The following is a 15,751-nucleotide window of genomic DNA, read 5'->3' as shown; positions in this document are numbered from 1 at the left end:
TACATATAAGAAAAATAAAAAGAAACAATAGGACAGCGTCAGTAGGCACGATTGGTGCGCTTATGCACGCCCCCTATAGAACTCTTAGGAAAGGGGTGAGGTCAATAGTAGACAGTCTAAGGTTAAAGTTTTTGGAGTTTGGGGAAGAAACCACAGAGTCAGGTAGAGTATTCCAAACATTGACCACTCTGTTGCTGAAGTCGTATTTCCTGCAGTCAAGTTTGGTGCAGTTAACCTTGAGTTTGTATCTATTGTGTGCTCTTGTGTTGTTATGGTTGAAGCTGAAGTATTCATTGACTGGTAAGTCATTGCAATGTATGATTTTATATACTATACTTAGATCGGACTGAAGGCGGCATAGTTCTAGGTTTTCTAGGTCTAGAATTTCAAGTCTGGTGGCATAAGGTATTCTGCAATGAGTAGAGGAGTGGAGAACTCTTCTTGTGAAATATTTCTGGACTTTCTCAACTGTGTTAATATCAGATACGTAATGTGGGTTCCAGACTGATGAGCTGTATTCGAGTATTGGTCTAGCAAATGTTTTGTATGCTCTAGTTAGTAGTGTGATATTACCAGAGAAAAAGCTACGTAGGATTAGGTTAACAATTCTTAATGCCTTTTTGGCTATGTAGTTACAGTGGGCTCTAGCACTTAGATCAATAGAGATGAGTATTCCAAGGTCCTTTACAGCAGGGATCCCCAACCTTTTTGACGCCGCGGCCCGGTACCGGCATCAGCTGGGCGCGCGGCCCGGTACGGCATCAACTGGGCGCCGCCATCTTTTTGACGAAAAGTGCTTCCGGTGACCTCACCGGAAGCACTTTTTCATCAAAAAGATGGCGCGCATGCGCTTCTGGTGAGCTTTTTCGGGTAGAAATGGCTTTCTACCCGGAAAAGCTCACCGAAGCGTTAGCGGCGCCATCTTTTTATGAAAAGTGCTTCCGGTGAGCTTTCTACCCGGAAAAGCTCACCGGAAGCACTTTTTACCAAAAAGATGGCGGCGCCCAGCAACCAGCGGCCCGGTAAGAGTTGTTCCGCGGACCAGTATCGGTCCGCGGACCAGCGGTTGGGGACCCCTGCTTTACAGAGCTTGGATCATCAACAAGGTCTTGACTCTTCAGCTTGTATTTTATTTTCTGATTTTTTTTTGCCAATATGTAGGACAGAGCATTTATTTGTTGAGATTTGAAGTTGCCATTTGTTTGACCTTTCTAAATACATAGTCAAGGTCTTTTTGAAGGGTAGCAGTATTGTCTGTGGTATTGAACAGCTTTACATCATCAGCTAAGAGAATGCAGTTGCTCTTAATGTGATCACAGAGGTCATTTATGTAGAGTATGAAGAGAGTTGGTCCTAGAACACTGCTTTCTTAACAGAAGCCTGTGTTGAAGTTAACCAAAGCATTTCAAATGATTGCAGCTAAACAATGCGAATAAAAATTGGTGCCAGATTATTATTTTTTTCCTTAATATCTCTCAATGGACTGTTTGTTCCAGGAAGAGCAGTATGCCAGATGGATGGCTGCTTGTGCATTGGCTTCCAAAGGGAAAACAATGGCAGACAGTTCTTACCAGTCCGAGGTGCATAACATCCTCTCGCTCCTGAAAATGAAAAGCAGAACAGCTGCACCCCAAGAAGTTAGAGATGTAGAAAGCATGGACGTGAAACCGGAATGCTTCATCTCGCCACGATATGCTAAGAAATATAAATCTAAACAGGTAAATGGGGAGCCCCAAAAAATACAGGAACAGCTGAATGTTGGGCCAATTGCAGGGGACGTACTCAAACTGATTCAGGTCTAATTGGTAGAGGATTCTTGTTTAATAGATCAAAAGAGAATTTCAAGGAGTATCTTTCTTACAGCAAAATCTACAAATAAAATCTGAAGAGACAGCATAAACCTATAAATAGAATATTGGACCTGAATTTGCGAGATAGAAATTCTGCCCAAAATTGCTTTTCCCTGATCTTAATGTATCGATTCTGTGTCATTCTGTGTTTTTGCATCTGCAATAGGTTATTAAAGGAAGAAGGAGGGGTACATTAAACTCTTCCATTTTCAGAACTTCCATATTCAGAAGTTCTCATCTTCTGCCTCTTCAACCAAAAAAGATCCTGGCTAGCAAGAGCTGAGGAAAAAAATAATCCTGGAATTTACCCCGTAAACTCCCAATTCAGTATCTAACCCAAAAAATGTCAGCAGAACAGCATTTTATAGAATCGATCAATAGTCATATCCTTGCATGTTTGCAGTTGCAGATCCCACTGACTTTACTGAAGCAAAAAAGTTTACTGAGCAGAAGTGCACAAAGCAATCCAAGAAACCAAGAGAAAACAAATCGTTTAAACCATTTGATGAATGTCATAACCACAATTGTAATTAAACTCTGTCATTAATTAATCTATAGCTAGCTTGGTCTAGTGGTTAAGGCAGTTAGTTTAAGTCCCGCCTTAGCCATAAAAGCCAGATGGGTGACCTTGGGCCTGTCATTCTCCCACCTTATCTAATAGGATTGTTATTGTGAGGAAAATAGGGAGACAAAGATCTGTTGGATATGTTCTCTGTCTTGAGTTATTTGTGAAAATAAAGGTGGGGTATGAATGAATGAAGGAAGGAAGGAAGGAAGGAATGAAGGAATAACAAATTACCATTTTATACAAAAAATACCGGTGTGTGTGTGTGTGTATGTATATATATGTATATATAAAAACCTCTTATTACCAACTAGTTTTACGGTCAACCATACGTATTACAATGCAGCCCTTAAATAAAGCCCTCTTAAACAGCGATCCCCAACCTTTTGGGCACCAGGAACCAGTTCCATGGAGAGACGTTTTTCCGCGGACTGGAGGGGGTGTGGCTTCATCTCGCAAATGGGGCTTTGCTTGTCTGCCCGACCCAGTGTCTGGCATGCTGCAGAGTGGTGCCAGTCCACGAACCGGGGTTTGGGGACCTCCGCTCTTAAATACTGGATGCCATTATTGAATTTCTGCTAGGAAGAGAAGAAAGTGATGGGGAAATTGGTGCAGCTGCTTGTCAGCCAAGCTACAAAGGTGCTGTTGTAGCTAGAATACCATTTCCACTCACCTGTGCAAAGAAAGGAGGAAAGGAAGAGCTAAGATAAAGAGTGTCCATGCTGATGGAGTTGCCAGCATTTTCACATCCTGTATTGACATCCTCAAGGTTCCCCCATTGTGATCTGTACTCAGTATTTGGTTTGCTTCCTTAAAACAGCAGATTAGTAAAGTACTAAAAGTTATGTGATGCTTTCTGACTATTTGAATGCTGCTTGTTCATTTCTACCTCAGTTAAACCTGTGCTTTCCTTTCCATGTTTTCCTAGCTAGCTGCTCGCATTCTAGAAGCACACCACAACATCATTCACCTGCCTCTTATGGAAGCCAAACTGAGGTTTATCCAGGCATGGCAGTCACTTCCAGAATTTGGCTTATCCTATTACATTGTGAGGTAATTCAAGTGTTCCTCTGCCCCTAAATTTTTAAAGAAGAGTACTGCTTAGAACCCTTTTAACAACTTTTTTTTTAGTTCAGTTTACTTTATTGTCATTGCACCTCATACAATGAAATTAAATGCCATCTTCAGTGTACACTATAACTATAAAAATAAAACACAAACACACATCCTTCACATTCTATACAATTGAATTGAAAACCCGATATTGCACTATAATATTGCACTATACAGTAGAATTCAATAGAATTACTGCCCTGGGATAGCAGCTGATTTTCAGCCTATTTTTCCTTGTTTTTATTATCCTGTACTGTCTGCCAGGTGGTAATAGTTCAAAAAAAAAAGTGTGCCCAGAAATTATATCAGAAATGGCCTTCTTTTGGGGTGAAAAACATTTTAGCGCTCTGGTTTAGAAGTCTTCTTAAAATCACTATTCTACAGGTACATAGTCCTCAGGTTATGACTTTAATTGAGGCCGGAATTTCTAACTCAGCAAAACCATCCTTAAATCAAACGTCATGTGACTGCGCTGCTTAGCAATGGCCATTCCAGCAATGCAGCTGTTAGTGGGGAGCAGGCAGTTATTAAACCAGGATCTTACATGACCACAACTTGCGACCTTTGGATGAATTCCCTTTTTTTTTTTCTTGGAAAAAGATTCAAGCCATGCCTGGCTTGGTCCCTCCCAGGCATGAGCCTCGATTCTTCCAAAGCGAAAGACATTTTCAGGGGATCACTGAGCCAGAAAAGAGGTTGTTTCGTTTCCCCTGCCCTGCATGAACTATCTCCATTTCAACTAGACCCTCCCACATTTATCTCCCCCTATCTTTTTTGGCCACCCTGCACAGCATGGTTGAGATGAAGACCAGAGGTGGTATTCATATAGGTTCTGACCAGTTCTGGAGAACCAATAGTGGAAAATTTGAGTAGTTCAGAGAACCGGCAAATACCACCTCTGACTGCCCCCCCACCATCTATTCTCTGCCTCCCAAGTCCCAGCTGATCGACAAGGTCTTCTTTTGTTGCCCTGCACAAGAGAACAGAGCTGGAAAGCAGGTTAGTAGGGTGGGAAGGGAATGGGGATTTTACAGTAACCTGCCCCCAGGAGTGGGGAGGGAATGGAGATATTAAAGTATCCTTCCCCTGCCACGCCCACCAAGCCAAACCTACCAAGCCAAACCTACCAAGCCACACCTACCAAGCCAAACCTACCAAGCCAAACCTACCAAGCCAAACCTACCAAGCCAAACCTACCAAGCCACGCCCACAGAACTGGTAGTAAAATTAGAATCCCACCACTAATGAAGACCCCTCTGTATTCCACTGCCACCATCTACCAGCTGCCATCACTCCCACTGGACATTCCTCCCTATCCTCCTCAGCACCATTGCTGTCTCCTTCCTTCTCCTCACTTTTGCCTCGCCTTTCTTCCATGGGGCTCACCAACACTGGCCATCCTCAAGCTCCATAGGGGGAACTGGGCTTGTCCTCACCATTAGCCCCATCCCTCACTACTACCTCTGAACCCAACACAGGCCGAAGTCCTCTCTGTGGGCCTTAAGGCCAGCTAACGTTAGAAAGGAGGGGAGGGGAGCCAATGCTGGGAAGAGGAAGAAGGTGGATATGCCAATAAATAATAAAACGAGGAGGAAGATCCGCTGGGGTTGGTGTTGGCGGTGGCAGAATATAGTGGCATCATCATGTCAGCCATGATCACATGACCATGGGGATAATGCAGCAGCTGGAACTCCAAGGACCAGTTACAAGTCCCACTTTTTCAGTACCTTTATTACCAAGAATGGTTGCTAAATAAATGGTCCCAAACCAAAGACTACCTGTAACCCTTCTTTCTGGCTTATATATGATATAGTCTCTTCCCACACATTGCTCTCGGTATCTTTAAGGGAATAATCAGGGCTGCAACACCTGCTTTGTGGCTTCTTTTAAAATATATATTCTGTCTTTTAATATCCAGCAGTGGCCCTTCATTTCACTTGAAATTATTTTAGAATATGAAAAGATGATTAATAAATCTGATTGCATAAACAGGACTGCTGGGATCTTTGGAATTCCTCCTATTCCTAGCACTTGGTGCTACATATTTATAAAACATAGTTACATATGCACCTATTTTGGAATTATTTATTGACAGCTTCCCCCCATCATTTTCAGGTTGTTCTGCCAGCACCTAACCCAGACTTATTGACAGTGATTGATCATGTGTCATCAAATCAGTGACAGCTCTTAATAACTACATAAATAGATTTTCTTCAGGATGGTCTGCCTCAACCTGGCCCTTCAGGGTTAACAAGCATAACGTAATATCATCAGGGTCAACTTTTTTTAGACAATGCAGAAGTCAAAAAGTGTCTTCTGAAAGTTATCAAATAAAAAAAAAGTGATCTGCAGATAGTTATTTTCCCCAAGTATGTTTAGTAGTTCTATATTTGGCCAGTAGAGGGAAGCACAGTCTACGATGGGAAGTCAGCAATCAATGCTTGGATTCTCTTTTTAAAATCCCATTTGCTTGAAGCCATTCCTTTTTATTGACGGTTGGTTTGTAATGAAAGGAAATATAACCTTCTACAGCAGTGGTCCCCAACCTTTTTTGTACCAGGGACCAGTTTCACACAGAAACACTTTTTCAAGGACCGGGAGTCTCGAGTTTGGTGGTTTGCTTGCATGCTTATTACCTGACTAGGTAACATCTGATGTTGTTACCTAGTCGGGTAATAAAGCGTCTGCCAGCAAACCACCAAGTTCAGGAGCGCCAATGCCTCCTCATTGCAACCCTGAGCGACAGATATTCTCTTCTATTGAGACATTTAAAACGGAGGGTTTCAGCTGTAGATTCAGGAACTGCGCCTGGCTGAGGAGCGCCTTCAAAACTGAGCGCTGGGCGGTGGCAGCCCACGGCTGTCTCCGCGGCTCAGGACAAGTCCCTGCAGGACGGCTGAGAAGCCCCGCCTCTCGGCCCTGCCTTCCTCAGCCTCATCCCTCAGGTGTCTCCCTCCCTCCCTCAGCCTCATCCTCAGGTGTCTGCCTGTGCTCTTCAGTCGCTTCTCGCCCTCCACCAGCCCAGGAAAAACTGCCAAAGAAGCCGGCAGGGTGGCTTCCTGTCGGCGCAGCTCCTCCGAGTGCCCGTCACCCCACACAGCGCTTGCGGTTCAATCCAGTGCTCGTTTGCCTGCCTGCTGCTTCGTTGGTTGTTTCGGAGCAGCTTTGGCTGAGAAAAGAGGCGAATAGTTATTATTCTCAGCCAAATCTGTTCCAAACAACCAGAAACGAAGGCAGGCAGGCAGGCAGAACGGAGCACTGGATTGAACTGCGGGCGGCTGGGTGGGGGTGAACGGGTGCTTCGGAGGAGCAGCGCCGACAGGAAAAGCCACCCTGCCGGCTTCTTTGAAGCAGTTTCTTCCTGGGCTGGTGGAGGAGTGAGAGAGCGACTGAGAGAGGAACGAGGCGGGAGGAAACTGAAGCCGCTGAGCCGGAGAGCAGGACAGGCTTTGGTTGCTTCCTCCCTCCCCTTCTCTCCTTTGTGTTCTTGATCCCTGATCCCAGCAGCATTCACCGAAGGCGAAGAAAGCCGCCATTTTTATTTTATTTTTTATTTTTATTTCTTTGCGGCCTGGTACAAAGTGATACACGGACCGGTACCGGTCCGGGGCCCGGTGGTTGGGGACCCCTGTTCTACAGTATCCCTGGTGAAGAAAGAGAAGGATAGGAAGGAAGTTGAGCCACGGTGGTGCAGGGGTTAGAGTGCAGTACTGCAGGCTACTTCTGCTGACTGCTGGCTGACTGCAATTTGGCAGTTCAAATTTCATCAGGCTCAAGGTTGACTCAGCCTTCCATCCTTCCGAGGTGGGCAAATTGAAGACCCAGATTGTTGGGGGCAATAGGCTGACTCTATAAACCGCTTAGAGAGGGTTGTAAAGCACTGTGAAGCAGCATATAAGTCTTAAGTGCTAGTGCTATTGCTACGTTCCCTCCGCTGCAACCTATAACTTGCCATTCACCATTTTGCTCTGGAGCAACTGATGATTGACAGGACAGCACCCTTCCCTGCTTCCTCAACCCTTTTTCCATCTCATCAGTAGCTTCCACTGGGATGGCACTATAGTCAGTCCTTTCCACTAGTCCGCATGGGGAAGTTTCTCCAATTTGCATTTAGATACTAACTTAGCAATATTTGTGTTTCCTGAACTGATACGCAAACCAAAATGCAATTACTATTTAAAAGAAAATGCCTAGAGATACACAAACACACAAAGATGTACATTAGCAAAAGGGGTATAAGAAAATGCATGTAATAGCCTGACTCACATATATTGATTTGGGAGTGAGAAGGAGAATCAAGTGTGAATGGGGTATGCCCCAAAATCTAATCACTTCCTGCTCTTTTAATTCACTGGCTTTATGAAAAAGATCATATATAGATAGTCCTTGACTTACAATCCACAGTTGGTACCTGAATCCCTGTCCCCAAGCAAGGCAGTTGTTAAGTGAATCACACCTGATTTTATGAACTTTTTTTGCATCAGATGTTAATTTAATCCCTGCCGTTGTTAAGTGAATTGTGGAGTTATTAAGCAAACCCAGCTTCCCCCATTGGCTTTGCTAGTCAGAAGCCAGCTGGGAGAGTCTCAAATAGCCATCACAACACCTGGGATGCTCTAAACATAGAAAATAAATGCCAGCTGCCAAGCGTCTGAATTTTGATCCCACGACAATGGGGATGCTGCAAGGAGGACTTTTTTTGTAAGTCGTTTTTTTCAGTGCCCTTGTAATTTCAAACAATTGCTAGATGAAGGGTTGTAAATCAAGGACTATCTGTGATTCTTTTCTCCTGCTGCTCAGTCTGAGAGCAACCAAAATGATCAAAGGCCTGGAGACTAAAACATATGAAGAACGGCTGCAGGATTTGGGTTTGGCTAGTCTAAAGAACAGAAGAATTAGGGGTGACATGAGAGCAGTATTCCAGTATTTGAGGGGCTGCCACAAAGAGGGAGGTCAAATTATTCTCCAAAGTACCATGGGGCAGGACAAGAAACAATGGTTGGAAACTAATCAGAGAAGCAATATGGAATTAAGGAGAAGCTTCCTAACAGTGAGGACAATTGACCAGTGGAACAGCTTTGCCTTCAGAAATTGTGGGGGCTCCATCACTGGAGGTTTTTAAGAAGTCATTTATCTGAAATGGTAAAGGTTCTCCTACCTGAGCAGGGGGCTGGACTAGAAGACCTCGAAGGTCTCTTCCAGCTCCTAGTCTAGTCTAGTCTAATGCACATGGGAATAATTGCTTGGAGAAACAGAAGCAATTGGTTGGACTTTTCTCTTTCTCTTCTTTCCCTTAGATTTAAAGGAAGCAAGAAGGATGATCTCTTGGGGATTTCTTACAACAGGCTAATTAGGATAGACACAGCTACTGGGGACCCAATTACAACCTGGAGGTATTCAAACATGAAACAATGGAACGTGAACTGGGAGATACGGCAGGTAAAAATGAAATTGTTTCCCGGAGGGCAACCATTCCGCTCTGTTGCTCCTTGACTAAAATTTCTTCACCTGAGAAATGGTTGACTGAAGAATTGGAAAAGATCTTGTTTAATGCTAGTGGAAGAAAGGTTCTCTGGAGCAGAGAAGAGAACAAGTTGGATCTAGAAAATGGGATGGGTGGAAACATATATTCTCCTTCCCTGATCACAAGCTTTTCCAACTGTTTTATTGGTTGAGAAGGGGCTCTGCTGACAGAAAATGCTTCTTATCTGATTTGCAAGAAGAATTTTCCCGCAGGCCTCTTCTCTAAAGACAATCTTACTTTAGCATTTGTTGCTGCCATGAAGTCACACCTGCCCCCAGTGCTTGGCACCTGGGACATGTTGTGGGTTCATGTGAATGCACCAAGACAAATTCCTTCTGTGTCCAGCCACACTTGGCCAATAAAGAATTCTATTCTATTCTACTCCACTCTATTGCTATTTGCCACCTTTCCATCCAACAAGCAAACTGTGGCCAAAAAAGGTCATAAAATCACAAACTCTCAACTCCCTGCATTGCTTAGCAGTGGAAATTCTGGTCCACTTGTGGTTATAAACCAAGGACTATCCAAATGGACAAGCATGTCCTTTGGACCCTCTGAAGAGTTTTGTGTTAAGACCAGAGGTGGTATTCAGCAGGTTCTGACCAGTTCTGGAGAACCGGTAGCGGAAATTTTGAGTAGTTCGGAGAACCGGCAAATACCACCTCTGACTGGCCCCGCCCCCATCTATTCGCTGCCTCCCGAGTCCCAGCTGATTGGCTGGGTCTTCTTTTGTTGGCCTGCACAGGAGAACGGAGCTGGAAAGCAGGTTAGCGGGCTGAAGAGGGAATGGGGATTTTACAGTAACCTTCCCCTGATATGCCCACCAAGCCACGTCCACCAAGCCATGCCCACAGAACTGGTAGTAAAAACATTTGAATACCACCACTGGTTAAGACACAACAACTGTATAATGAAAGTCCCTTTTGAGGTATCTTTTCCTATGCCTGCCTTCCAGAGGGGCAAATTCTAGTCAGCAAGCTAAATCAAATGCCATCACCCAGCCCCATATGTGTGACTGCTTATGAATAAGTAATATGCCATGAATTAGCATCTCTGTTAATACGTGGACTAGGCCTCTGTGGTTCCCCGCATGGCCTAAATGCTTTCTCATCGTTACCAACCAAAATGTATTTCTGCATTTAGGAGAAAGTTTCAGAATAAAGTTTATGCTTCGAATTAGGATGGAACCAAGCATTATAGACACAAGGCATATAGATGACTCCCAAGCTTTGGTTTTTTTTTAACTATTGAGTTGCAGTACTGCAGGAAAAGTTGCCAATATCGAAAAAGAGGAAAACACCACAGAAACATACATTTTAAAAGGCCTACGATGATTCTGGTTACGGCAGGTACATGAAGAATCCCAGCAAACTGTCATGAGTCCACCCAAAATGATCCTTTCAAAGCTGGTTTTTTTTCTCCCTGCAGGAGCAAAAAAAAAAAAAAAGTCTTTCCCAGAAAGTGTAGAAAGGTTGAAGGAGGGAGGTTTTAAGTCAGCAGGCCCAACAGGGAATAGGATTAAACAGTTTCTCCTTTCTGTTACTTCTGATGCTTGGTGGAAAATTGCTACCTATCACTATTGTTGTATGCACACTGAGAGCTTAGTTCAATCCTAGGTAGAGACAGATATTTCTCTCTCTGGGCACACTGAGAATCTATCTGCTGAATCAAACCCTGCATCAGCAACAGGAAGGGCATCCGGCCAGTAAACACTCAGCTCCATTCAGTTGCCCAGGCTCCACCCTGCAAGGAATTATGGGGCCATTAAAAGAGGAGGAGGATAACATGGAAAGCTTATGCACAGAAACAAATTCCTTGCGTGTCTAATCACACTTGGCCAATAAAGACTTCTAATTAATCTAATTAAAATGAAAAAAGGAATGCTTTCCCTGGGAAACGAAATTTTAGAAAGGGAGCCATTTAGGGCAGGTCACTGTTTCTCAACCTCAGCAACATTAAAGACATGGTAGAACAACTCCCAGAATGCTGGTTAGGGGAACTGTCCACACATCTTAAAAGTTGCTGAGGTTGAAAAACGCTGAATTGGGATATACCAAATTTATCCTTGAGATGTTTGTGCTTCAGGTGCTTCTTTTTGCACTAACGAACATAAAGCAGAAAGAAAATTGCAACCACGGCATTTATATTCTTTGCATTTCCATTGTCTTTCCCCTTCAGGTTGCCATTGAGTTCGATCAGAATGTCTCCATCGCCTTTGCTTGCTTGAGTGCAAATTGCAAAGTGGTGCATGAATACATTGGCGGCTATATTTTCCTGTCAACCCGTTCCAAAGACCAGAATGAGACGTTGGATGAAGACTTGTTCCATAAATTAACCGGTGGAAGGGAATGAAAGGAAAACCAGAAGCTTTTTCTGAACTGCATAGAAGGGTCAGAGGTGATGGTGCTCGCTTAGATGGCTCCTTGGTACCCCCCTGCCGGATTAACAAAAATTGATAAAGAGGAATCAGACATACTGCGAAGCAAAGCATCATCCTTTGGCATCAAGATGGAGGGCTTTTCACGTTCTGCTAAAAAATCAGTGTTCTACTATTGTCTTCTCTTCCATGACCATTGGGGTGGGGGGGTTGATGGTGGAAAGAGACAGAATTATAAATGGAAGATTGTCAGATGGAGTCTTCCCAAAATTCCATGAATAAGGCAACTAATTGCATAACAGAAGTCTCTTCTGAAAACATTCCAGATTTTTTTTTTGTCCATGAAATCCAAAAGGAAAGCTTCTGGTTTCAATTTTATATTTATTTTAAGAATCTCCCAAATTAAAGTAAAAGGTATTTCTTTTTTTAAATCTGTCAAACTCTGGAGCATAGTTCAGTTGCCGCTTACCGCTCCCTTTTGCACACCAACTCCTGTCAACTCTGAATCACTGTCCTCTACAGCCTTTCCGGTCAATGTAATTCATTGTTCTAAAGAGAGCTGCCTGCTGCCTAACCAGCCTTCATGCAAATAATTTATTTATGGGAAGTATATTCTTTTGGAAATAATGTTGCAGTAGTCTGGACAAACGGAGATGAAAAACTAACCCAAACTCAAAACATATCTTGCTTTCAAAAGAGCTTGTGGAAATAGAACGCCGCTGGAAGTACATTCTTGGAGATATATGAATTCTTGAGCCAACTTGTTTCCCAGTATGTTGTAGACTTTCTTTGGTGTGAATAGCAGTGGCACGATTCGACTTGTATAACAACCAGTTTGGTGAGTGAATCAGCTGTGCTAAAAAAACAGGAACTAAAGCACAGGAAAGAGCAGGGGCAGGTGCGCGGAGCCAAATGCTTACCAGAACTACTGGTTCTCCTGAACCGGTCCTAACTGATAGAATCCCACCACTGGTTAATAGATTGTCTTAGACCAAGCGTCTTCAAACTTGGCAAGTTTAAGACTTGTGGACTTCAACTCCCAGTAGTTCATAAGTTTGCCTTACTGTAAACTGGGTTTCCTGTGACTGACTTTGCACACTATAGCAGCCATTTTGTAGATATTTTGGAGGGAGCCTTTTTCAAAATTCTAAATGTATGATCTGCTCCAAAGAGTTACGGAATCCAGTTCATTTTAATCAAAAGGTTTTTTGTTTTGTTTTGTATATCATATTTTGTCCTTTTTTATTATCACTTTTTTTTACTATAGAATGCTATAGCAGTTTCTGAATTTTGCAGGTTTTGTAGAATAATGATTAAAATTAGCTCAATTAAGGTTTTGCAATGTTTTAGTTACACTGGTTTAAAATAAATTCTAAAATGTTTTTAAACTGTTTCAATAGTTTGGGCATTTTATTTCAATTACTAGTGATAAAGTTGATAAAACTGTAAACTGAGGGATGGGATTTGATACTGAAGATTTATAAGGTAACTTGCTATAATAAACATGATTTGGAATCTTTTCCACTTCTGTTAATATTCCCAGCATTTTTTTTTTTTAGATTGTTGCCTTCAGGATTTCACTTAGTAAGCATATAGTTTTGTCCTTTTATCTCCAGGGAGTTATTTGGGATAATAAGATAATTGAAATCCAAAGAGGTACTTTGTATACTGCTACATTCCCACAAAACAAATGAAATTGTCACAGAAGTTACACAGTCTGAATTTATTCAAACAAAAGTCTAGGAATGCCTCAACAAACCAGAAATCACACAGAAGTGTATCAACTTGGATCTTTCTTAATAGCATCTTTTTTTATTCTCTTGGTTTCTTCATTTAGACCCATTATCACCAAGCTTCCATTCCATATATTAGAGGCAGAATAAAAATACAATAATAATTCTAGATAAAATACAGATTATGGAGACTTCTCCATCTGGAATCATATTTAGGCTTGAAGTGCTTTTTCGCAATTATATTTTGTCAATATTTATAGTATTGTGCTATTGTTATTAATATATATTATTTTCTACATATAATATATAATATGTATTAGAATGCGTTATTGTCTGTACATGGTAGGCTGCCTAGAATACAACTGAAGATAGTGTATAAATTTCCTAAATAAATGGGTGATCCCACATATGCTTCTGTTCATTTTAAACAGTTCTCCATTTGTACCTTCTATTCCAACTGAAACAAATCTCCTGCCCCTGAACTAAACAGATAGGAAGAAGAAGAAAGAAAAGCCATAAGAGAACAGGAGGGAAAAGAAGGATGCCATGAAACTGTGGTCCTGATGTATAAGAATACCTGGGCGGGGGGAGAGGGGGAATGCCTCTTTTTCTGAAGCTGAATTCTGAGATATTTTACATGTTGGATATTCCTTTCATTTCAAGCCTGGTTAAAAAGGGTTTCAAAACATCCCGTGGAGTATTCGGATCCTTTGCCTATGTGAAATGTTAACTTAGATTTTTTATTTTTTTTAAATGGATGTTTTCAGCTATTTTAAATTTCACAATTTGTTGTTGAGCTATTTGAAACTTCACTAATCCCTTGGACTTCCTGGGAATGCTTCTCCGACTCCAGATTTCGCCTCGTATAAGTCTTGAGGGCGAGAAGGACCCTTGGTGTTTGCTGATGTGGGGGGAGGAGGAGGAGGGGAGAGGAATTCTCCTCTGAAACAGGGTACCATCTCCTCTTGGGACGGACTGCTGTGTTCTGTTTATCTTCCTGTGTCAATAAAGAATTCAGCTTTTAGCTGCAACATTCCAGACCACAATGATTTGCTACAAGAGGGGAAAGATGGATGCCCGACGCCTGTGTGTTCGGGAGGCAGTATCATAAATAGAAGAGAACTGCAGGGCGATGTATTTCTGGCACTTCCTTGTACCTATTATACTGTTAAGACTGTATTTTGCTGTCTGAGGTAAAAGAGCACAGCTCCTAACACCCGCTATTGGAGATGTCCCTTATGTTATTTAATGGGAGATTTTGACTCATGGCGGCATTAGCTAGGGAACAGACCCATTCCATTTTAAACAAGGAAAGAAGACCAAACTGATTCAACATTCATATAACATGAGGAAAAGCATCTTGTGACAATTGCATTTATTATTATCTTTTAGAATCCCTTTATTGATTGGTAGGTTACTTAGAAATTTGACCTTGCAAATGTAGGGAGGCTTCACTTTGGTTTCGTTGGGCACAGAATTGCAAAGTTGATTAATTGTTCCCTTTTTCTTTCCAAAAATCAGGCACGGGTATCTTTTAAACCACTTGGTTTGGTTTTGAAGGAAGTATCTTTAGTTTTCTTTTAAAATCTCGGGGGACGGGGGGAGCAGACCAATCATAAAAACAATTCAGAGTTTACAATACTGTTTTAATGGAAATGGCACATGGCAAGAAAATGCTTTTTTCTTTGCTACTTATTATTTCCTACTACTCAAAAAAACACTATAGTCTCTGAACCAAATAATTTTTTGGTGGAATGATTCAGTCCTAGATAAAGAAATAAATATTTTTCCTGTACATTAGCAAGATAGGAATCCACAATCCGTGGCAAAAGCAGAATTTTAATGCAATTTTTTTCTCTTCATTTTCCAAAACACAAACAATGTCATTAATCAGGGCTTTCTGTAAAAATCAACACACCAGATGATTCTCTTCATCATGAAAGAATGTCATACCATTCCCAAAATATAAAAGAGTTGATAAATATAAATGAATAAATGTGATGAAAAATGATTCTTCCCAATTTTATACAGCCCTAGATGACTTGGAATAGAGGGCCCACTACTTTAAAGGGATCTAGCATCTATGATATTGGAAACTTGACACTTTCCAATAACAGATAACAGATTGGAAGAGACCTTGTAGGTCATCTAGTCCAACCCCGCCATCCAAGAAGGAGACCCTACACCATGTCTGACAAATGGCAGTCCAATCTTTTCTTGAAAGCCTCCAGTTATGAAGCTCCCACAAACTTCTGAGGTCAAGCTGTTCCATTGGTTGATTGTTCTCACTGTCAGAAAAATTCTCCTTATTTCCAGGTTAAATCAGTTTCCATCCATTATTCCTTGTCTGGCCTTTGGGTGCTTTAGAAAATAGCTTGACCCCCTCCTCTCTGTGGCAGCCCCTCAAATATTGGAAGAGTGCTATCATGTCTCCCCTGATAGTTCAATGGCAACTTGTTGGCTACTTATTTTTATTTATTTTTATTTTATTTATATCTCACCATCATTATTTTTATACATCTCTCAAGGCAGCAAACATATCCAACACTCTTTCCTCCTATTTTCCCCTCAACATCAATCTTGTGAAGG

General features: G+C 41.9%; 1 protein-coding gene across 2 annotated transcripts in view; it reads left to right on the top strand.

Moving 5' to 3' along the window:
• The window catches only part of FERMT1 (FERM domain containing kindlin 1), a 41,378-nt gene extending 28,557 nt beyond the window's left edge, over positions 1-12,821 (top strand). The window contains exons 12-16 of one of the 2 annotated variants that reach the window (XR_015746131.1): positions 1,497-1,718; positions 3,344-3,468; positions 8,826-8,967; positions 11,231-11,486; positions 11,603-12,821. Coding sequence is in view for 1 of the 2 variants with exons in the window: in XM_087948352.1 (XP_087804478.1) it covers positions 1,497-1,718; positions 3,344-3,468; positions 8,826-8,967; positions 11,231-11,404 (663 nt within the window). In the remaining variant the exon portion in view is untranslated. Of the gene's footprint in view, positions 1-1,496; positions 1,719-3,343; positions 3,469-8,825; positions 8,968-11,230 lie in introns of both variants that reach the window. The other variant, XM_087948352.1, reaches the window with a different exon arrangement.
• The last annotated feature ends 2,930 nt before the right edge of the window (positions 12,822-15,751 follow it).

The sequence above is a fragment of the Notechis scutatus genome, chromosome 1 (genome assembly GCF_049901735.1).
Source record: "Notechis scutatus isolate UNSWTSFEM ecotype Mainland chromosome 1, rNotScu1.2, whole genome shotgun sequence".
Lineage (NCBI taxonomy): Eukaryota > Metazoa > Chordata > Lepidosauria > Squamata > Elapidae > Notechis > Notechis scutatus.
The sequence above is the reverse complement of the archived record's forward strand: the minus strand, read 5'-3'. Positions and strand labels throughout refer to the sequence as shown.